Here is a 20,352-nt window from a genome sequence, read left to right on the forward strand (position 1 = left end):
CTCTTTTCACGCATCGGGGTGACTCCAATTCTTTTATACAAGACTTCACCGGCATAAAAAAAAAAAAGATGTATAAACTCGTTAACTATGGATCAGTAGTTAGTTAACTAGTAAACACTCGGCACTTTTCAAGGCCAGGCACTGACTTGAAGGCCACCATCTGCACTATCGGGGTCACAAGCAGGTCATTGTGTAACAGGGATCCGATATTTTTCCTCCTGTATGTGTGAGGCGGATCTCTATTTCTCTTAAAATACCATCCATATGTTTAGACAACAACCCGTGCCACCGGAAGAATTAAAACAGTATGAGGTTTCCCTTGCATTTCCTACAAACCATTTACCATGAGAATATCATCTTTATTTTTTTCATTCGACAATAATTTTTATCTGCAATGTCAACATCGTAAGGAACAAGGTCTTACAATGAATGATTATGGGCAGAGTGAGACGAGCGTAAGGATATTGACCTAAACCTCCTCGATGATTTTTTTAAATGAATGTGTTGTAAATTTTTATAATACATAGTGTATCAAAACGTATTTTACATACTGAAATTACAATAAAGTATACACTATATATATATGAAGCTCCTTGTATATTTTCTACTTCAAACTCAGTTATATTTTTCTATCTCACGGTTTTTATATTGGATGTAATTTTGACGTTTCAGGCAAATATACTTCCTGGACCGTAACAGTACTGTTCATTTTTGGGGTATGTACCCGTATATAAAATATTCCTTTTCCATATGACGGCCCATAAAACCCCCTGACCAAAGGTCTCTGTTTGGTATGGTATGAAAAGGAAATGGATTGTTGTTTTGGAGAGAGAGAGAGAGAGAGAGAGAGAGAGAGAGAGAGAGATTTTAAATTATGACCTCGGAGGTCGGAAGGTGCCACGATGGATCGGGTTTCCAACTGCACCGTGCACTGCCCACGGTATGTGTAAAATCAAATTCAATGCAGTGGCGTAGCTAGGTTTGAAATATTTGTAAGCAGGGGGTCAGAAGCTGCTCAAGGACATTTTTCGTAATACATGTAATAAAAATTGAACGAAAATATTTGTAAGCACGTACATACAGTGCTACAGTGTAGCTACGCCACTGCAATGGGGTGGCCTTACTGGTACCCCAATATCCCATGATTCAAGAGGACTATGAATCTATCATCAGTTACCCCCCCCCCCTTTTTCCTCAAAGGAGAGGATGATACGAGTTTGTGCAGTTTGTGTCTGGACCATTATTTAGATACACAAGATACTTCTTGTCGCAGTCGTAAACAAATCACAAAATGGCAACTCCAGGCAGTCGTTGTAGCTTAGAATCAACGACCTCAGCAGGCATATGGAACATATTTCCCAGTGCCAAAGACCAACATCCTTATTGTACATCGCAACATAACAGGAGAGATTCAGCAATGGCAACCCGGTGACAAAACATGCCAGACCCAAAATAATGATAGCAATTCTTGCAAAAATAATTGGGACAAAAATTCAACAAGTACATATAATTTTGCAAACATATTTTTAAAAAAAATAAATAAATAAAAGTCAGACCTTTTTTTGGGCTCTTTTAAAATCAAAAACAAATTTTGTTGTAAAATTTCATATTTTTGTTTCCATCGCACTATTTAATCAATGGATGCATGTATAATTCTAAGTCCTGTATAATTATTTTTGAAGAGAAAAGTGTTTGTCTCGTCTCAGATATTGCAGATTATAAACACACACACATATATATATACTACAGAGGCAGCTAGTGCGACAGAGAATTGCGCATCCCAAGATTGTTGTAATGTTGAATGTACATAACCTGTCAGGCATGTGCTACTCCGAAAAATCACGATCATTTGCCAAGATCAAGTTCATATTTTTATGGAAAAAAAGTTAGAGATTCTAGTCATTTGGCCGAAGTTAATTTTGTCAAGGAGAAACAATCCTTGCATGGTCCGTTTTAATTTAGAGGAATGCATATTGAATGAAAGATACTGATGAAATAAAGATAAAAATAAACCAGAGGACAGATTAAGTATTTAACGGACATTAACTGTCAAACGTAATCACCAGGGCGGATCCACGATTTCAGTACATGGGTGGTGGGGGAGATCTGAGAGCTCGAAGCAGGGGGACTTTGGACTGCCTTTAGACTCCCAGTAGACCCAGGGCATATTACTGGTTTCCGGTTCGAACTAAGCCGACGCTACATTTGGATCAGAACCCCTTGGCTCAAGAAAATACGGGGGGTCAGACAGTTGAGTTTTCACGAAGACTGCTAGTACATATATCAATATTATGCTCATCTTTCGTCAGTATTAAGGTGGATCGATCCTCATATGACTTATCAATATTAATGGTTAAAAGTGGAAAAACTGTAGTAATTTCCACTCAATATAGTTTAATTTAATCAATAACCAAAGAAAATGTGTATGTTGTCACCTTTTTAAAGATGTCAGACATACAAAAAGGGTTTTCGTTAAGCAGAATAATGAAAATTAATTTTAAAAAAACTTGCTGAAATGACAAATTTCAACAGTTTAAGAAAACTGCTAATTCATAGATATACATGTATGAGAATTCATTGTGGATATTAGGGAAATCATTGTGTCATAGACATGCAATAGAGGAAATTCCAGCATAGGAGTTATTGCCCTTGACAACATTTTTAAAATTATAAATGATTGATTATCTATGGAAAATAAAAACTTTTTCAGTATCAAAAGTTTACCAGTTTTTTTTATTTTATTCAGTAAATGAAATTCCTCTGAAAGATAAATTTCTATCATGCGCAAAATTTAATTAAATAAAGATTTTGCAAAAACCTATGACATCACATGAGGATCGATCTTTGTTTTAACCCCCTGATGTACACGCATTTAGTACTTTAGAATTCCAATTAGAAGCTTTAACAATAAAAAAAAAAATAAAAAAAAAAAAATAGATAAAATAAAAGAAAAATGATAAAATAAATAAAGAAAACAACGAAAACACGAAATGTTAATAAATTGATCTACATTATTTATAGAAATGTACTACTTAAAAAAAATGTAGTACCAATGACACTTTAAAATTTGGGGGAGGGGGGGGGGGCTGTCCCCCATAAATCTGCCAGTACCAACTGCGGTAAATTTTAAATATGCTAAATAACATATTCAATATCCATATGTAATTAGAGGGGAAGATCCAGAAAATCGTCCCAGTATTGCGGCAAATCGCTACCAGTGTTTATCAGTTGTTTTCATGCATAACACTACTGACATGGACAGGCTCAGTAAAAACTTGTTTACTTCAGATTGGCATGTTTGACTGAAATGTTTATGGGCCTGATATGTATACAGATGAAGAAAGAGAGGGACATGTGTTTTTGCATAAAAGAATGAACTAGAATTTACTAAACCTCTTAATGTCGGTAGTTACGCTTGCACAGCCACACAAATAGAGAAATGGGTTGCTACCATCCATAATAGCTTTAAACTTCTGGTCTTGTCCTACCCTCATAAAACTTTACGAGAGTTCTCAAAAAAATTCTTAACTCAACTCTTGAGAATTACTCAGCCAAGAACATTCTCAAACCAGTCCTCATAAAGTATTGCAAAATTTGCATTCACAAATACCCAGTATATCAAAATGACCAAGTCCATTTTAAAGTGTAAAAAGTTCCAACAAAGGGCCCATGGAACTTAATGGTCACTCAAAAATCATGCACAATAACCTTACATACATGTATATATATATATATATTATATATATAGGAAGTGTCGCATGTTGACAGTAATAACAAGTGCACCTTTCCAAGATGAAAAATAGAATGACCTTCAGATTTTGTAATACACATCATTTGGTCATAAGCAAAATTTGCACAAATATAAGTTTTTAATGTCCCATTATTGTGTTGTCTCCCAAACTGAGAGGGATGGACATACAGACGGACGAGAACCTGGGAGGGATGGACATACAGACGGACGAGAACCTGGGAGGGATGGACATACAGACGGACGAGAACCTGGGAGGGATGGACATACAGACGGACGAGAACCTGGGAGGGATGGACATACAGACGGACGAGAACCTGGGAGGGATGGACATACAGACGGACGAGAACCTGGGAGGGAAGGACATACAGACGGACGAGAACCTGGGAGGGATGGACATACAGACGGAGGAGAACCTGGGAGGGATGGACATACAGACGGACGAGAACCTGGGAGGGATGGACATACAGACGGACGAGAACCTGGGAGGGATGGACATACAGATGGACGAGAACCTGGGAGGGATGGACATACAGACGGACGAGAACCTGGGAGGGATGGACATACAGACGGACGAGAACCTGGGAGGGATGGACATACAGACGGACGAGAACCTGGGAGGGATGGACATACAGACGGACGAGAACCTGGGAGGGATGGACATACAGACGGACGAGAACCTGGGAGGGATGGACATAATAGACGGACGAGAACCTGGGAGGGATGGACATAATAGACGGAGGAGAACCTGGGAGGGATGGACATACAGACGGACGAGAACCTGGGAGGGATGGACATACAGACGGACGAGAACCTGGGAGGGATGGACATACAGACGGACGAGAACCTGGGAGGGATGGACATAATAGACGGACGAGAACCTGGGAGGGATGGACATAATAGACGGACGAGAACCTGGGAGGGATGGACATACAGACGGACGAGAACCTGGGAGGGATGGACATAATAGACGGACGAGAACCTGAGAGGGATGGACATAATAGACGGACGAGAACCTGGGAGGGATGGACATACAGACGGACGAGAACCTGGGAGGGATGGACATACAGACGGACGAGAACCTGGGAGGGATGGACATACAGACAGACGAGAACCTGGGAGGGATGGACATATAGACAGACGAGAACCTGGGAGGGATGGACATAATAGACGGAGGAGAACCTGGGAGGGATGGACATATAGACGGACGAGAACCTGGGAGGGATGGACATATAGACGGACAAGAACCTGGGAGGGATGGACATATAGACGGACGAGAACCTGGGAGGGATGGACATATAGACGGACGAGTCTATGTCAAATGACACTTGTCTATGCCAATTGTAATTGAGATAGACCAAATTGTCTATGCCAATTTTCTAGGTTTAAAGTTATACCAAAAGTCGATGTCTGATATACGATTAGAGGAAAGGAGGGCATTTTTATGGAAATGGAAAGCAAATATGCTTTTTAAGTACATTAGAAGTAAATAACAATGCTTAAAGTTGTATCATCTTTTTTTCAATGTTGTGGTTTATGCCAATTCGATGAGGTCTATGTCATCTTGTTTTCGCATAGACCCGTGGTCTATACCAGTTTTAAACCAATTTCGAACACTGTATATGCCAAGTCGTAGAGGAGAAACTGTGACATGGACAAAAACCTGCATCCTCCTAAGTGATGGGGAGACATAAACATGACCGTTTTAAGAGGATATTAACTTTGTGAAACTCCATTTTATGCAGTGATGAAATTACACTTTTTTTTTGATAGTTGAAGTTATTTTGGTCCAATTTCTAATTCATAAATCATTAAAACAAGAATATATGTAAATGAAGCACTTCTTAAATATTTATTACAAATTGCATACAATGCATTAACAATAAACATTGTACATACACATGTATAGGATAACACTTTTTAAAAATACAAACTTTGGTCCTTAAATATTGGAAGTAATGTCTGCACTTAAATTGACTTCACTTTCTCATCAAAACAAGTTTCTTTCCAAAAAAAAAAAAGAAAAAAGAAAAAAAAAAGGTTTCATCACAAAAGCTAAGAATATACAATTATCATATGATGATTGGAATATTAGTGATTATAAATTGTGTAGCTTTTGAACTGCTGTGTTAATTCCTCTTCAACCATTCATAACCATTTTGATGAATTCTATAAAACAGAAAAGTACAAGTTTCAATAGAAATTATTTTATCATTTATTTTCATAAATGTGTATTGAAAGAATTTTTGTTTGCATCACTTAATGATCAAAATAAGCTGAATTTACTATACACTTCATATTAAATACATGGGCTAGGCTACATTTTTTTCTATGGAGCAGGCCTGCTACTAAAAGAGAGAATTATCTTGCACCACATAGTTTCTTCTTTAAGAGTCTTTTTCCATGACAAAAAGCTATTATTACTTGATAAAACTGTCTTAAAATTTGTTCATAGTTCATCAATTATCTCAGCAAGGATGCACTTGCTTAAACATTCTTGATCTGAGTCATAAGGTGTCAAATGACAGTCAACAGGATAAACCATACCTCAAAAACAAGAGGCCCAAGGGCCACATCGCTCACCTGAGTCACCTTGGCCCATATCTAAAGATTTTCCATACATATTCGCATGTAAAACTTTGATCCCTATTGTGGCCCCAACCTACCCCCAGGGGCCATGATTTTTACAAACTTTAATCTGCCTTATGTCAGGAAGATTTCATGTAAATGTAAACTTTTTTGGCCCAATGGTTCTTGAGAAGATTTTCTCTATATATATTAGTATGTAAAACTTTGATCCCCTATTGTGGCCCCATCCTACCCCTGGGGTCCATGATTTAACAAACTTGAATCTGCACTATGTCAGGAAGCTTTCATGTAAATTTGTACTTTCCAAGCTCAGTGGTTCTTAAGAAGATTTTTAAAGATTTTCTCCCTATATATTTGTATGTAAAAAATTTATCCCCTATTGTGGCCCCATCCTACCCCCAGGGGCCATGATTTTAACAAACTTGAACCTGCACAATGTCGGGAAGCTTTCATGCAAATGTAAACTTCTTTGGCCCAATGGTTCTTGAGAAGAAGATTTTTAAAGTTTGTTTTTTTTCTATATATTTGTATGTAAAACTTTGATCCTCTATTGTGGCCCCATCCTACCTCCAGGGGTCATGATTTATAAAAACTTGAATCTGTACTATGTCAGTAAACTTCCATGTAAATTTCAGCTCTTCTGGCCCAGTGGTTCTTGAGAAGATTTTTAAATGACCCCACCCTATTTTTGGATTTTTCTGATTATCTCCCCCTTGAAGGGGGCATGGCCCTTCATTAGAACAAACTTGAAAGCCCTTCATCCATGGATGCGTTCTGCCAAGTTTGGTTGAAATTGGTCCAGTGGTTCTGGAGAAGAAGTTGAAAATGTGAAAAGTTTACACCAACGCCAATGGACAAATTTTGATCAGAACTTTGGCTCAGGTGAACTAAAAAAAACAAAACTCCATGGTCTAACCCTGGGTGTTTTAGCTTTCCAATGACCTTAATGAGCTTATGAAATACAGGTATATAGTGTGAGCAATGGCACTCCAAAATCTCTTTGGATCCGACATTTGTTACAGATTGTGTACATTTATATGCAGACTTGTATTTTTTTTTAATGATAGATGAACAGACATACAGCAAAAAAGATTGGTTAACTGGGACCTACAGGAAATCCTAATTACCCATTACATAATTCACAACATGTATTGGCAAAATTTCCAAGTTTGATGAAAAGTTGCAACCTATCCACCAGGCTGCCTTCTACATATTGAATGACATACTTAGTGCCTATATCATCAGTTACCATTTGTTTTGCATAAATGTGTATTGATCTTTCCATACCTTCATAATTGACATTGCCCTGAGAATCCTCCATGCCTTGAAATAATTGGTCTACATCCTCATCTGATAGCCTGTCTCCTAATAATTGAGAATATACAATAATGAATATCTTCTACATATACCAAAGAAACAAGAAGCCCATGGGCTTTAATGGTCACCTGATTATAAATCAACAGGAATGTTGCATCAAAAAGCTGTATGGTGTTGATGTACATTGTACTAACTGTATCTTTCATAGACAATTAATGTGATTAAAAGTGATGGTAATTTTTTCTAACGTCTTTCCATTAAAAAATATATCTTTGGCTACTTGACATTAATCCAAGATCATGATCCATTGTCTGGTTATCTTTATGAACTAGTAATCCTCCATTAGTGATATGACCCACAGAAATGTTGTTAACTTTTTTATCATGTGATCTTGATTATGGGTCATGACAAACTGTTCATAAGAAATCCCTGTGCCAAGCCTGAGCTTCTATGTACCTTAACTACAGGGTTGTGCCCAAAATATATATTTCTGACCTCTTTATTGTTAGAAACCTTGACCTTGGCTTCAGGTTAATACATATTATCTGCTATTTTAAAGGGGCATGGGCACGATTTGAGAAGAAAATTTTCAAATTTTATTTTCCCAATTTCAATGTTTAGAATGCTTAACTAAGGTGTTTCTAATAGTCGGCAAAAATTTGACTGTCAGTTGTCGAGGTACATGGGAGATACAGAGCTCACAATTCTGTTATGTAAACAAGGCTCTTGCCATGTTTTTGTTTACATAGGTTAAATGTACCAGTAAAAGTTTCGTTTAAAGCAGATTTTTTCAATTACAAGTTAATTCTGAACACAGTATTAAATAGTTGCTAGTGTTTGGCGCATCTCATTTTGTTTTAAATAGGATATTTTCTAGTTAGCAATCTATACGTAAACAAAACACATGGCACGAGCCTTGTTTACATAACAAAGAATTGTGAGTGCTTTATCTCATTTGTAATTCAAAAACTAATTTTGTTTGACTATTAAAACTACTTTAATTAAGCATTCTAAACCTTAAAAATAAGATTTTAAAATTTTCAGCTCAAATTGTGTCCATGCCCCTTTAACGACCTGTGTGCAAAGTAAGAACTTCTCATTTCTCACCATTACAAATAAGACAAACATTCTAAATTCTTTTTATTGCTGAACTTAACCTTGGCCAAATGACCTTGGTTTAGTTTCACAACACATTGTTTATTAACAACCTTAATATTAAGCATGGGCTTCCAATGACTCTTCACTACAAAGCTGTGTATAGGAGAAATATTTCTACCATCCTTAACTGATGAACTTAAATTACCTTGGCTAGATAACCTTGGTCATTTTTATTAATTAAAAGAAGATAAGCAGGTATACAGACTGATATGGCAATACCTGGATATATCTATCACCTACACTTTGTTTGCTGGGGCTATCACTAGCAGACCTGTTTACCCCGTCCAACTGATGTCAGTATTCTAGAACCAAGTTGACAGTATTTTGAGCACTTTGTCAGTATAAAAGTTGAATATAGCAAAAAATGCTATGCGGGTTGTTAAACCCTTTTTTATATGAATAAAATGCAACTCCTTGTTGTCATATAAATAGCATGTTGCTGTTTACTGTTGCTTTTGTATTTTACATTTTGCAATGTGTAATTATCATGGTTTTCCATCATTCTTTAATTAAATCTGTCATATTTTATAAAATTTATAGAGTCCACGAGGTTATCTCCTTGTAGAAAGTTGCCGATTGTATTAATTTTGACCTTGCTCTTTGTTCAATAAATTTCATTTAAATTATATTCCCTACATCCATACCATTTATCCCTTAATTTCAAAACAATTTGTAACTTGATAAAATATGGAACGAAAATAGATACTCAATATTGAAGTAATGTTAGAAATATCCATGAAAACACCATGTGATCTTTCTTCGATTGTTGGAGGCATGGCCAAAGCACTCTGTATGAGTCCTTAAAATTAGGGCATATTTTTTTCTTCTTGTTTTGAACCTCTGAATGGGTTTGGATGTTTCGTTTGCATTCTCGTAAATCTGACATTCCCCATACATGCTTTTTTTAAAAGTTTGACATAAATCAGTATCAATGGTGCGCTTTAAACAATGGTAACTTTAATTGACTAAACTGGTTCCCTATTGACCTCACTTTTCTCCTCGGACTATTCAGCGGGTAACCAGTTTAATTCAATTGACAAGGTCTTTTTTTTATTATACCTATCGGCAAATTTCGGGAACTGAATTTTTCCAGATTCGTGGAAAATCGTAGATTCTTAATGTGAATCCGTAGAGCGTATTTTGACTTTAAAATCCGTGGAAAATACGGACAATCCGTACAAGTAAATAGCTCTGCACTAGGCACTAATTTGTAGATGTGTAGGAGTAAAAATTAAAGACTTTTCAAGATTGATTCCTTTTTCACTATATGATTCACATACATGTGTAACAGGAAGGGAGAAAATGCACCGGACCAGACCAGGATGCAATGGACCAGATCAGGATTCAAACCCGGGCCCCCTGAATTCTATAGTTAGGAGCTCTACAAACTGAGCTAGCTGGCCACTGGTGATTGAAACTGGCTGACCGCTACACATGTATTGTTGCTCTATCCTGGGCCCTGAGTTCTTGACCCAGGGACCAGGAATTTCAAAATTTTGGCAGAGGCCTCTAATTCATTATCATTGCTGCCAGTCTATGTGCTAGTTGTTATGTGGTATACAGGGCTAGAAATGATTATTTTAATCACTGGTCAATTGCGTTATCAACTTAAAATTTTTTTTACTGGTCAAGTGGATATGAAAATGACTACCCCATATTTCATGAGATGCATAATTATAATAAAACACTGTCATAAATAATTGGACGTCTCCATATGAGTGAAAAATTCTCTAGAGGAATGTTAAACAATATACAATTCATCAATCATAAATAATTGTTGATTGTAAACATGTTTATTGTTTAACTAACATTTGAACTATTAATAGATTAACTACAAGTAAATGGTTAAGAAAAGAAAAATATTTGAAAATTAACCTGGAGTTTTGTTCTTATTCACTGTCCAAAACATAGTATCCCTGGATTACGAAAGCATTGCAATTAGACAACTCAATCTAAAAAACACACAGGTGAAGTCAGAATACTCTGCTTAAGATAACTCATTCTTAGAAATATTCATGAATTCATTAAATTGTTTTACTTCATAACACAACTTACAAAATTGAAATAAAGAAATTCTTTTGCATTCAATAAAAACTTGAATGCACAAACATCTAATTTACTAGAGTGATCATGGAGGAATTTTAGTATGATCATGGAGGAATTTTAATAAGTATTCAAATCAACTAGCCACAAGATTGTACGCTCTTTACAAAGTATTAGCCCATATCCTTAATTTACTGGCCCCAGACCATCAATTATTTGGAGCCCTGGTATAGAGCAGACAATGTATATGGACTTAATGCTTTATCACAATTTGATCCATAAAGCCAAGCATGAATCTGAACCCGACGCAGAGGCCATAAATTTCACAATTTTAATAAGAATTTGCTGCCCATCATTATAGTAAATAGTTAAGTGCTTACTAGTTATGACATCATAACCTACTAAATTAGGTTACCTCTTGTAGTAGACTATAACATTGCCGTTGGTACATTGAGATGTCACAGTAATAAGGTTCTCAAACCCAAGAAAATGGCTGATGCATGATTTTAAGGATTTCCCCTATTTTTCTTCAAATTCTCAATCTATTCTCCTTCATATTTTATGAAATATTCAAAATTAATTTCATCTGCATAGCTCTTTGGGATGCTTAAATATTGATAACCATTGAAGATACTGTTTAAGTATATCTAATGATAAAAGGCAATTATAGGTGCTGTTGATTAACATTGAGGTAAATATTCAGTAAGTCATACTCCCATAATGTATAAAGTCCATAACACATAATTTATTTAATGTGCTTTAAAAATATTCATCAACACATTTTTTCCCCATAAAATAAAATAAATGTGTCTGCAACAAGAGTGAAAATAGGGGTGGGGATTGGAGGGGGGTGTTCTCATAAATTTTCACATTATTGATTAGATTTTCGTTTAGACCACAAAATTTGAAAAGACACTCAAAAGTTATTGAAAGGGTATCCATTCCCTTTAGTATGTGTGAATTTCAGATCAACACTAATTTCAGAGAAAGTATAATAGAACTATAGAGTGATATTTTAGTTTTCACTGCTTTTCAGGGAAGGTAACTCTTCCAGTAAGATAAAATTCACTGACAAATAACATTTCCTTGCTACTATCTGGAATGAGCAAGGAAGAGGATGTTGGAATAACATACCTAGAGATGTGAGGATATGTCACAGAAAAACATACCTAGAAATGTGAGGATATGTCACAGAATAACATAAACAGAGATGTGAGGATATGTCACAGAAAAACATACCTAGAGATGTGAGGATATGTCACAGAATAACATACCTAGAGATGTGAGGATATGTCACAAAATAACATACCTAGATATGTGAGGATATGTCACAGAAAAACATACCTAGAGATGTGAGGATATGCCACAGAATAACATACCTAGAGATGTGAGGATACATTACAGAATAACATACCTAGACATGTAAGGATATGCCACAGAATAACATACCTAGATATGTGAGGATATGTCACAGAATAACATACCTAGAGATGTGAGGATACATTACAGAATAACATACCTAGAGATGTGAGGATATGTCACAGAATAACATACCTAGAGATGTGAGGATATGCCACAGAATAACATACCTAGAGATGTGAGGATACATTACAGAATAACATACCTAGACATGTAAGGATATGCCACAGAATAACATACCTAGAGATGTGAGGATATGTCACAGAATAACATACCTAGAGATGTGAGGATATGTCACAGAATAACATACCTAGACATGTAAGGATATGTCACAGAATAACATACCTAGACATGTAAGGATATGTCACAGAATAACATACCTAGAGATGTGAGGATATGTCACAGAATAACATAAACAGAGATGTGAGGATATGTCACAGAATAACATACCTAGAGATGTGAGGATATGTCGCAGCTCTGCAGATGTGATGAAGCCATTCTGATCTTTGTCAAACATTTTAAGTCCTTCTACAAAATCATCAAATGTTGCATGGTCCCTGTTCTTGCTGATGGTTTGCAGTATCGGAATAAAGACTTCAAACGAGATTCTGGCATCTGTAGTTCAGCAAGAAAATGAGAGGTCTTAAAATAATAGTACAAAATATTCATATGGTACATATATATTAAGTGAATATCAATGAGTGGATTGTTATTTAGAGTTGTGCATAGCTTTGCTACTTCAAGTGCCATGTATTGTGACAGACACAGTAGAAGATCCAGCTGCCAATTGATATAAATATAGTTTCAAAGACAAATGCCATTTGGCCAAAAAAAAATAAATATGTTAGTTTCCACTTTCCCGACCGACCCTAAAAATTTCTGCCGACCCTAACACATTTTTTTCCATTCTCACAGATTTTGCAAATGTCATCATTATAACAAGAGTATATTTATTGACTTATTTAAAAGTTATTTATTATGCACTAACAGATTCCAAAACACAGAAACAGTTTTGCTTACAGTACAGTGGAAAAAAATGTTTTGATTCATCATATAACTTTTATTTGATTACTAGATACCCCGGTAATTACTATATTTTATGCATAGTAGAATGCTAAATCATTAAAAAAATAATTCTACCTATAAAATAAAAACAAAAACAAAAAAAAAGAACTACCTACCTACCGACCCTTTAAAAATTTTAAGGTGAAAGTGGAAACCAACATATTTTTTTTTTTTTTGGCCTTTATAGAAATAAATTCATTTAATGGTTAATACCGATATATATTCAGTTCATATCAATTGAACAGTAACTGCAACACCAAACCTAATGCACCTTATATCAGTGTTACTCACACGCAACATCACGTTACTATGGCCCCTCCAACTCTGTTGGGGATAATCAAATTGTGCAGATGACATGAGAAAGTTTTGCACCTTAAAATTAGCTACATCAAACAGCACTTTACCTGGGTTATTTGCATAGCCACATTTCTTCACTTCAATCTCTGTTGGGTTTTGTCCTAGTGCTCGAAGAACATCTCCTAACTGACACGCAGCAATTTTGCCATCTCCTCTCTGGTCAAAGAGGTTAAATGTTTCCTGAACTTCTGCAAATTTCAATTACCAATATATTTAAATTTATATAGATCATGATCATGATCGACTCCATTCAAAAGAAAATTCATATAATGAAATACATAACCGTATTAAAGATCAATATTCAAAAATCTAAGTTGTCCCCATAACAAATAACTCACACAGGACAATTCTTAGTGGGACAAAAGACTATGTATGATAACAGCCTCTCTGGGGGGCAGGGGCAGGCACTTAAATCAAAACTTAATTTTAAATCTTTAAAGAAAAGATAAATCTTCTTTATTTCATATCTTAAAAGTCGCAAAATGCCATATTGAAAATGCAACTCACAAAAGTTTTTTTTCCATCATTGTTTATACTTAACTTGGAAAAAAATAATATCATTCCCGTTTTCGTGCCTAGCTTCATAAGTAACTATAATTCTCGATCGTAGTTTTAAAATCCCCATTGACATGACAATATTAATGTATGATGGGAAATACAACAGCAGTAATGATGACAATTATTTTCTTTGAAAGAAAATAAAATTCTAACCATTGTCTGTGAAAAAAAATGACTAAATGGGAGGTGTTTGATATTATCAATGAACAATGAAAACAATGGTTTTGATTAAAATATTTTAACAGGCTGAGCTTATAGTTGCTATATACTGTTGTAACATAGTAAATTTTAGAAACTGCTAGTAGTCTTGGGAGCTCAGTTTTTTTTTGGTATTCACAATCAATTGCAAGTTGTCAATTGGGAATTTATAGCGCTTATTTCTCAATTTTACACCAAGACTGTTTTTCTTCAGTTACAAAGCCCAGCTTTGGATGAACAAAATTTTACTACCACATGTATACTGAAAAGATAAATACTGTAATCATAGCAGGTTTTTGTCCTTCTGCAGGTGTAAAATTAAGTGATTTTCTAGCTCATAGGTATACAAATGATTTTAGCAGAATATATTTTAATGGACATGGAGTTCCAAAACATGAAAATTTATATGGAGTGTAGTGTTAATAATTATCTGCAAAATGTTTTACTGTCATCAGAGACAACTAACATAAAAAAACAGTAGTTTATTTACCTCCCAAGCTGAAGAATGCTACATACATGTGTACCTTGGACATAAAAAAAAAACCCACTGCACTGCTATACAGAGTTATCTTTCTTGTGAAAATACATACCATGATTGCACAGACACATTTGGGTGCAAATTTAGCTATCAAAATTTTAGTGGCAAGATACAAAAAAAAGCTATACGGTATATGATATAAATGAGAATTTGGCCCAATTTTGTCCAAACCTGTGCTCAATGTTTTCTATTACTGCATGAAAAAGAACAATTTTATGTAAAAATATTAAAAATGACAGCAATACATCATATTTATGTCATAATTCTTGTCCATGTAATTTTGATCATATTGAAAATAACAACTGAGTTCCATTGGGATTCTTGCACAAAATACACTTATTATTAAAACAAAGTTCATGTACAGCTTTTGATTTTGGTGGGCAAATAGAGCCCTTATTATACATGTTTCTTTGACATATACTCTCATTGTCTGTACTGAATCAAAAACTTTTATCCTATATAGCCAACAGGCCTAGGTAATCATAAAAATCTGTTTGACAAAATATCTGAAACTTTTATATCCGAGGCAGGGAGGACTTCATTAGACTTAATTGAAATTTTCCTGTCAGGTCTGATGATCAGATGTCTTTGGCATAAAGTGAGATGGCAAATATGTTTTCAATAGATACAATCTACATTAATCATGCTAATGTAATTGTAGGACCTACTTCCTCTACAACACAACTTTCTAACTTAATGATGATTATGGGCAAGTTATTGAACAGTAATATTGTATATATATATATATATATATATATATATATATATATATAGTTTTAAACTTGCTCAATTATATATATATATATATATATATATATATATATATATATATATATATATACACACACATACATACACACACATGTAACATGAATGCATTTCACTTAAAATAGTTTTAATTAAATCCTACATCGATACACTGTCCTATGCAGGGGTGATGCTAACCTTGAAAAGATAGCTCTCATGGTTTACGCATATCAATTTTAAAATAAGGTAATTAGGGCTACTGTTAGGAAAGCAAAATTCAACTGTACATATACTGGTTGCTATGGGGAGTATCCTTTGTAGAAATACTGCATAAGCTGCCCATCTCAATATCTGTAGGAAAACATTAGTGTTGTATGTCTTGTGTCTTTCCAAGCTAGATGTTATCGGTTGACTTAGCCTCTTAAACTGAGGTTGGCCTTTGTGACATCTTGCATGCCATTACTGTGCACATCAACAGTCTGATAAGTATTTTAAACAAAACTGCATTTGGTGGAACTTGGTGGTGAGTTGTGAGTGACCGTAACAGGATTGAACATCTTTACAACACTGTAATTGGAGAGACTTAACTGTTTGCAATTCATGAGTTATGTCTCTTAGGAATTGGTCTCCCCATTTGGAAAAAATCAATCTGGCTTCCAACTTCTTACTCTTATGAAGAGTTTATGATTTCTTCGGATGACGACATAAATAACCCAGTGTGGATGCAGATTAGAATAGGTCCTCAGCACCCCTTGATTGTCGTATGAGGCGACTAAATGGGGCAGTCCTTTGGAAATTTTCAGGGATCGAAATTAACCTTTTTCACTACTAGCAAATTTTAGCTAGTGGATTATTTTCCAACTAGCAAAATTGAGCTTTTACTAGCATTTTTCAATCGATTACTGTTTTACATGAATTTAAGAAAACAAGCATGTCTCTTTATCAAAATATAGGGAAAATCTGTTAAAATCTCCTTTAAAGTGCAATAATAAAAATAAGATTGCGAATTCTTTCATTTAAAATTTAATGAATTATCAGACAACATACATGGTGCGGGTCATACGGTACACTTGTGCGGCGTACTCGCTGTCCAGGGATCTACCACCTATTTACAGCATCATGTGGATTGAAATCTTGAAGACTGTTTGCGCCAATTCAAACTATATGTTCAAAACTTTTGGAAATTTCATCTAAAAAAAATTCTAGTTGAATGGAAAACCCCGCGAACTCGAAGTGTTTGAATATAGAGTACAGAAGGACACCGCGTGAAACAGTGACACTAACACTGTCATGTGTTGTTTCATGTAGACACGGACGAGATCAACATGCTTGCTATTTAAATCAGACGTCTCTGAGACGCCTGAAGTGTGCCTAATGTATGCCATCTTCGACATCACTGACTGAGATGACCTTGGCCTTAGTTATTTATTCGATCCACGTTTACTTTTTCAATACTTGTATATTCATTCTGTAAAGCGTTTCTATGCACAAGACAAAATTATTGTAAACTTCAAAGTACAGCCAATAAACCGAGGAAATCCGGGAAAAAGATCTGGGTTTTTTCACTCGCAAAAAGTTGCGATCACTTGTGATTTTTTACTCGCAAATTCAATTTTTAACTCGCATTTAGCGAGTATTTCCCCTTAAATTCGTTGTCTGATTTTGTTGTAGTTTGATTTTCAATCTCTTTTGCTCACGAGTGCTTGTGGATATGATCATATTAACCCCAGTTTCAAAAATAGTCATAGAACAAATTTAAAACTATTTCCATTTAATTACTCGTTTTACTATGCATATCAACCAATAAACACACAATTTGCCATTTTTAGCAACTCTGCCATCTCTGTGTAGCGGTCAGCTGGATTCGATCGCCGGTGGCCAGTTAACTCAGTTGGTAGAGCACCTGACTAGAGATTCAGGGGGCCCGGGTTCGAATCCGGTTTGGTTCATTGCATTTTCTCCCTTCCTGTTACATCTGATTATCCTCAAAATGATATTCATGTACTTGATTTAACTGCAAAAGCTGAACTGGCAAGTTGTTTCTAACAATTGAAAATTTTTCTAGTCATAAAAATTTGAAAAGATGTTATTTCCCCAAATTTATGTTTAAACCTTCTGTACAAGTTTCTTTTATCATAATTAGTGGCTATTTGTAGCTTGATAGTGCTATTCAAAAGGAAGATTGTAAAGAGTGAAAAGACCCTGGGGATGCATTCACACCCGACTGCTCAAACTCAAAGTCGCTAATCAGATCCAAATTTTGATGGAGCAGGCACAACGCTAATGCAAGGTCTGCTTTCTACATTTGGAGTAGCGTTCGTTTGAGCCTGGCAAGGACTTCTTATGCATAGGGAGTCTCATTAACAGGGGCAGTTTCAGACTTGTCTTCAGTTAACTGTAGTTTGTCTTCAGTAGTTGCGGAAATTTAAAATGACAAAAGATGCAAGATTAAATAAACTTTATAGAGCATGTGCCATATTGATATTCAACGACATAGTCACTTACTGTATTTGCTACGACATAGTCACATACTGAATTTGCTAACGCTATTCCTAATACTTGTTCTGTAGCTTTGCATCGGACATTCCTTAAATAACTTCACTTCCGGGAATGTCTCAGATAAAATAAATATTAAACGCCTGATTATATTTACCTGAAAGCTGGTCCTCTGATAGCTGAGACTGAAATAGTGAAGAAAAAACTATAGTATATTTTTTCACAAATATAGAACAATTCGTTTGATTTTTATCTCTCTCCGACTTACCATCTTTAACCCTATCGAAATATTCGCTAGTTTTCTTTACAAATGGAGTGAACTTCCGGTTTGACTCACTCACTGAAAAATACGAAACAGTAGGAGACTCGCACTTGACGAATTTCCATACGACACCGTGGTAAACTCGTTCGTCTCAATACATAACATTAATTTTTAGATTAGGTCTAATATATAACCTCTCCCCCTCCAATTAGGTTGCAATAAGTTGTTTTGTTTTTTTACCATATATTTATCTTGGAAATGTGGCGCCATATTTCAAACAGAGCGACTAAAGTAAATACTTTAAAAAAAAAGAAGATATTATAGTAGGGGCCTATATGAAATATAGCGATATAATAAATAATACTCTTTTATGTGGGTGAACTTTGCCCCCCCCCCCCACCCCCCACCCAATATATCATTGTCTGAATTGTAGGTGTTCAAAGGGTAATATTTCTTTCTTATATCTTTATACATGAAGCAGTCATATAAAAAATGTAACTCATCTTCAACAGTAGTTTTACAAAACTGACAAAAACGACATTCTTTTGGAATACATGGTTTTGAATATCTACCAGTTTCAATTTCTAAAGGGTGGGCAGATATTCTTAGTTTTGTTAATCTTGAGCGTACTACTTTCGCAATTGGAGATTTCAAATAGTCTTGTAATTCATAGTTCTTTCTAATTTTACTGTAAAATAGCAATTTTCCACGTTTAGGGAATTCAGTATTTTGCAGTTGCATGTTAATATTATCAATATAGTAATTCTTCAAGTAATTGTAAAATGTGCTTTTATCAATATCCAATGATGGAAGATTTACTTTATTTCTTAACTTTAATATTTGTCCTTGCCAATTTTCCTGTATGTGTATCAGTACATTTGACTGTTTATTGTAAGTGACCAATGCCACAGGCACCTGAAGTGTGGATAGCTTGTATAGATCATGAATATGTACATACCCCCCCCCCTTTTTTTATAGAATGAAATTATTTTTATACAGAACCAATAATTTATCCAAAAGATGTTACTTCCCCACCGATCACCCTCGTAAGTCGTTCTGAATAGTCAGTATCTACCTTCTGTAAGCTTTTGAGATGACAACTTGTGAGATACTAATAATACATATATTGTCATTATATATCTCATATTGTGTAACATGATGGTATGCCAACATGCTTGGTGAATCAATAAATAATTTAATTGAATTGAATATATCAGTACATCTCACAAGTGGTCATCTCAAAAGCTCACACTATAGAAGGTAGATACTGACTATTCAAAACGACTTATGAGGGTGATCGGTGGGGAAATAACATATTTTGGATAAATTATCGGTTCATTCTATAAACGGGGGGGGGGGGGGGGGGGGTAGGTATATATACATAGAACTCTATTCACACTTCAGGTGCCTGTGTGCAATAATGTAGCTCTCTCCGATTAAACAAAAATCGGATAGGGCTACATTATTGCAGCTCACACTTCCTAACTGTTTTCCTTAGGCTTTTCCATCCCCCCCCCCCTCCTTAAGAGTGAACTATACTTTAGGAAATAATTTCCACATTTCTCAGCTGAAAAGTGCTACAAAGATGTCAGTGCCGTGTCTGAAATCACAATCATTTAATGTTTTGATGGGTAGAAAGCTGCCAGAGGACATATCATGTGTTGCTTACGTTCAAGCCTGCATTTTCCCAGACAAACAGAGTATTTGGAATAGAATGTATTCTACACCCGTAAAGAGAAATTTATAATTAGGTTTAATTAGGTTTTTAACCAAGTCAATAAACTGTGACATGTAGGTGATCATGAATAATTTAGCTATATTGTTGTATTACTATGCTAGAAGTTTTAATGAGTGTAG

The 20,352-nt window shown here is 35.2% G+C and overlaps 1 protein-coding gene across 2 annotated transcripts; it reads right to left on the reverse strand.

Moving 5' to 3' along the window:
• Positions 1 to 5,575: 5,575 nt before the first annotated feature.
• Positions 5,576 to 18,612, reverse strand: LOC125646154 (myosin-2 essential light chain-like). 2 transcript variants are annotated; one of them, XM_048872328.2, is made up of 6 exons: positions 18,502 to 18,611; positions 18,391 to 18,418; positions 13,744 to 13,884; positions 12,725 to 12,889; positions 7,625 to 7,702; positions 5,576 to 5,917 (listed from the first exon to the last, which is right to left on the reverse strand). In XM_048872328.2, the coding sequence occupies exons 1-6, from the start codon at positions 18,502 to 18,504 to the stop codon at positions 5,889 to 5,891; spliced, it is 444 nt and encodes a 147-aa protein (XP_048728285.1). In that variant the 5' UTR covers positions 18,505 to 18,611; the 3' UTR covers positions 5,576 to 5,888. The 2 variants fall into 2 exon arrangements, with proteins under 2 accessions (XP_048728285.1, XP_055996762.1); XM_056140787.1 differs by having other exon boundaries at positions 5,576 to 7,702; positions 18,502 to 18,612.
• Positions 18,613 to 20,352: the final 1,740 nt, after the last annotated feature.

This window comes from Ostrea edulis, chromosome 6 (assembly GCF_947568905.1).
Source record: "Ostrea edulis chromosome 6, xbOstEdul1.1, whole genome shotgun sequence".
Lineage (NCBI taxonomy): Eukaryota > Metazoa > Mollusca > Bivalvia > Ostreida > Ostreidae > Ostrea > Ostrea edulis.

Bases quoted from the DNA above. Each gene is read 5' to 3' on its own strand.
- LOC125646154 (XM_056140787.1), bottom strand. The intron at 12,890-13,743 runs GTAAAGTGCTGT...GCTGAACTACAG, and splicing joins TGGCTATGCAAATAACCCAG to ATGCCAGAATCTCGTTTGAA. The intron at 7,703-12,724 runs GTATGTTATTCT...CTCAATTATTAG, and splicing joins ACATATCCTCACATCTCTAG to GAGACAGGCTATCAGATGAG.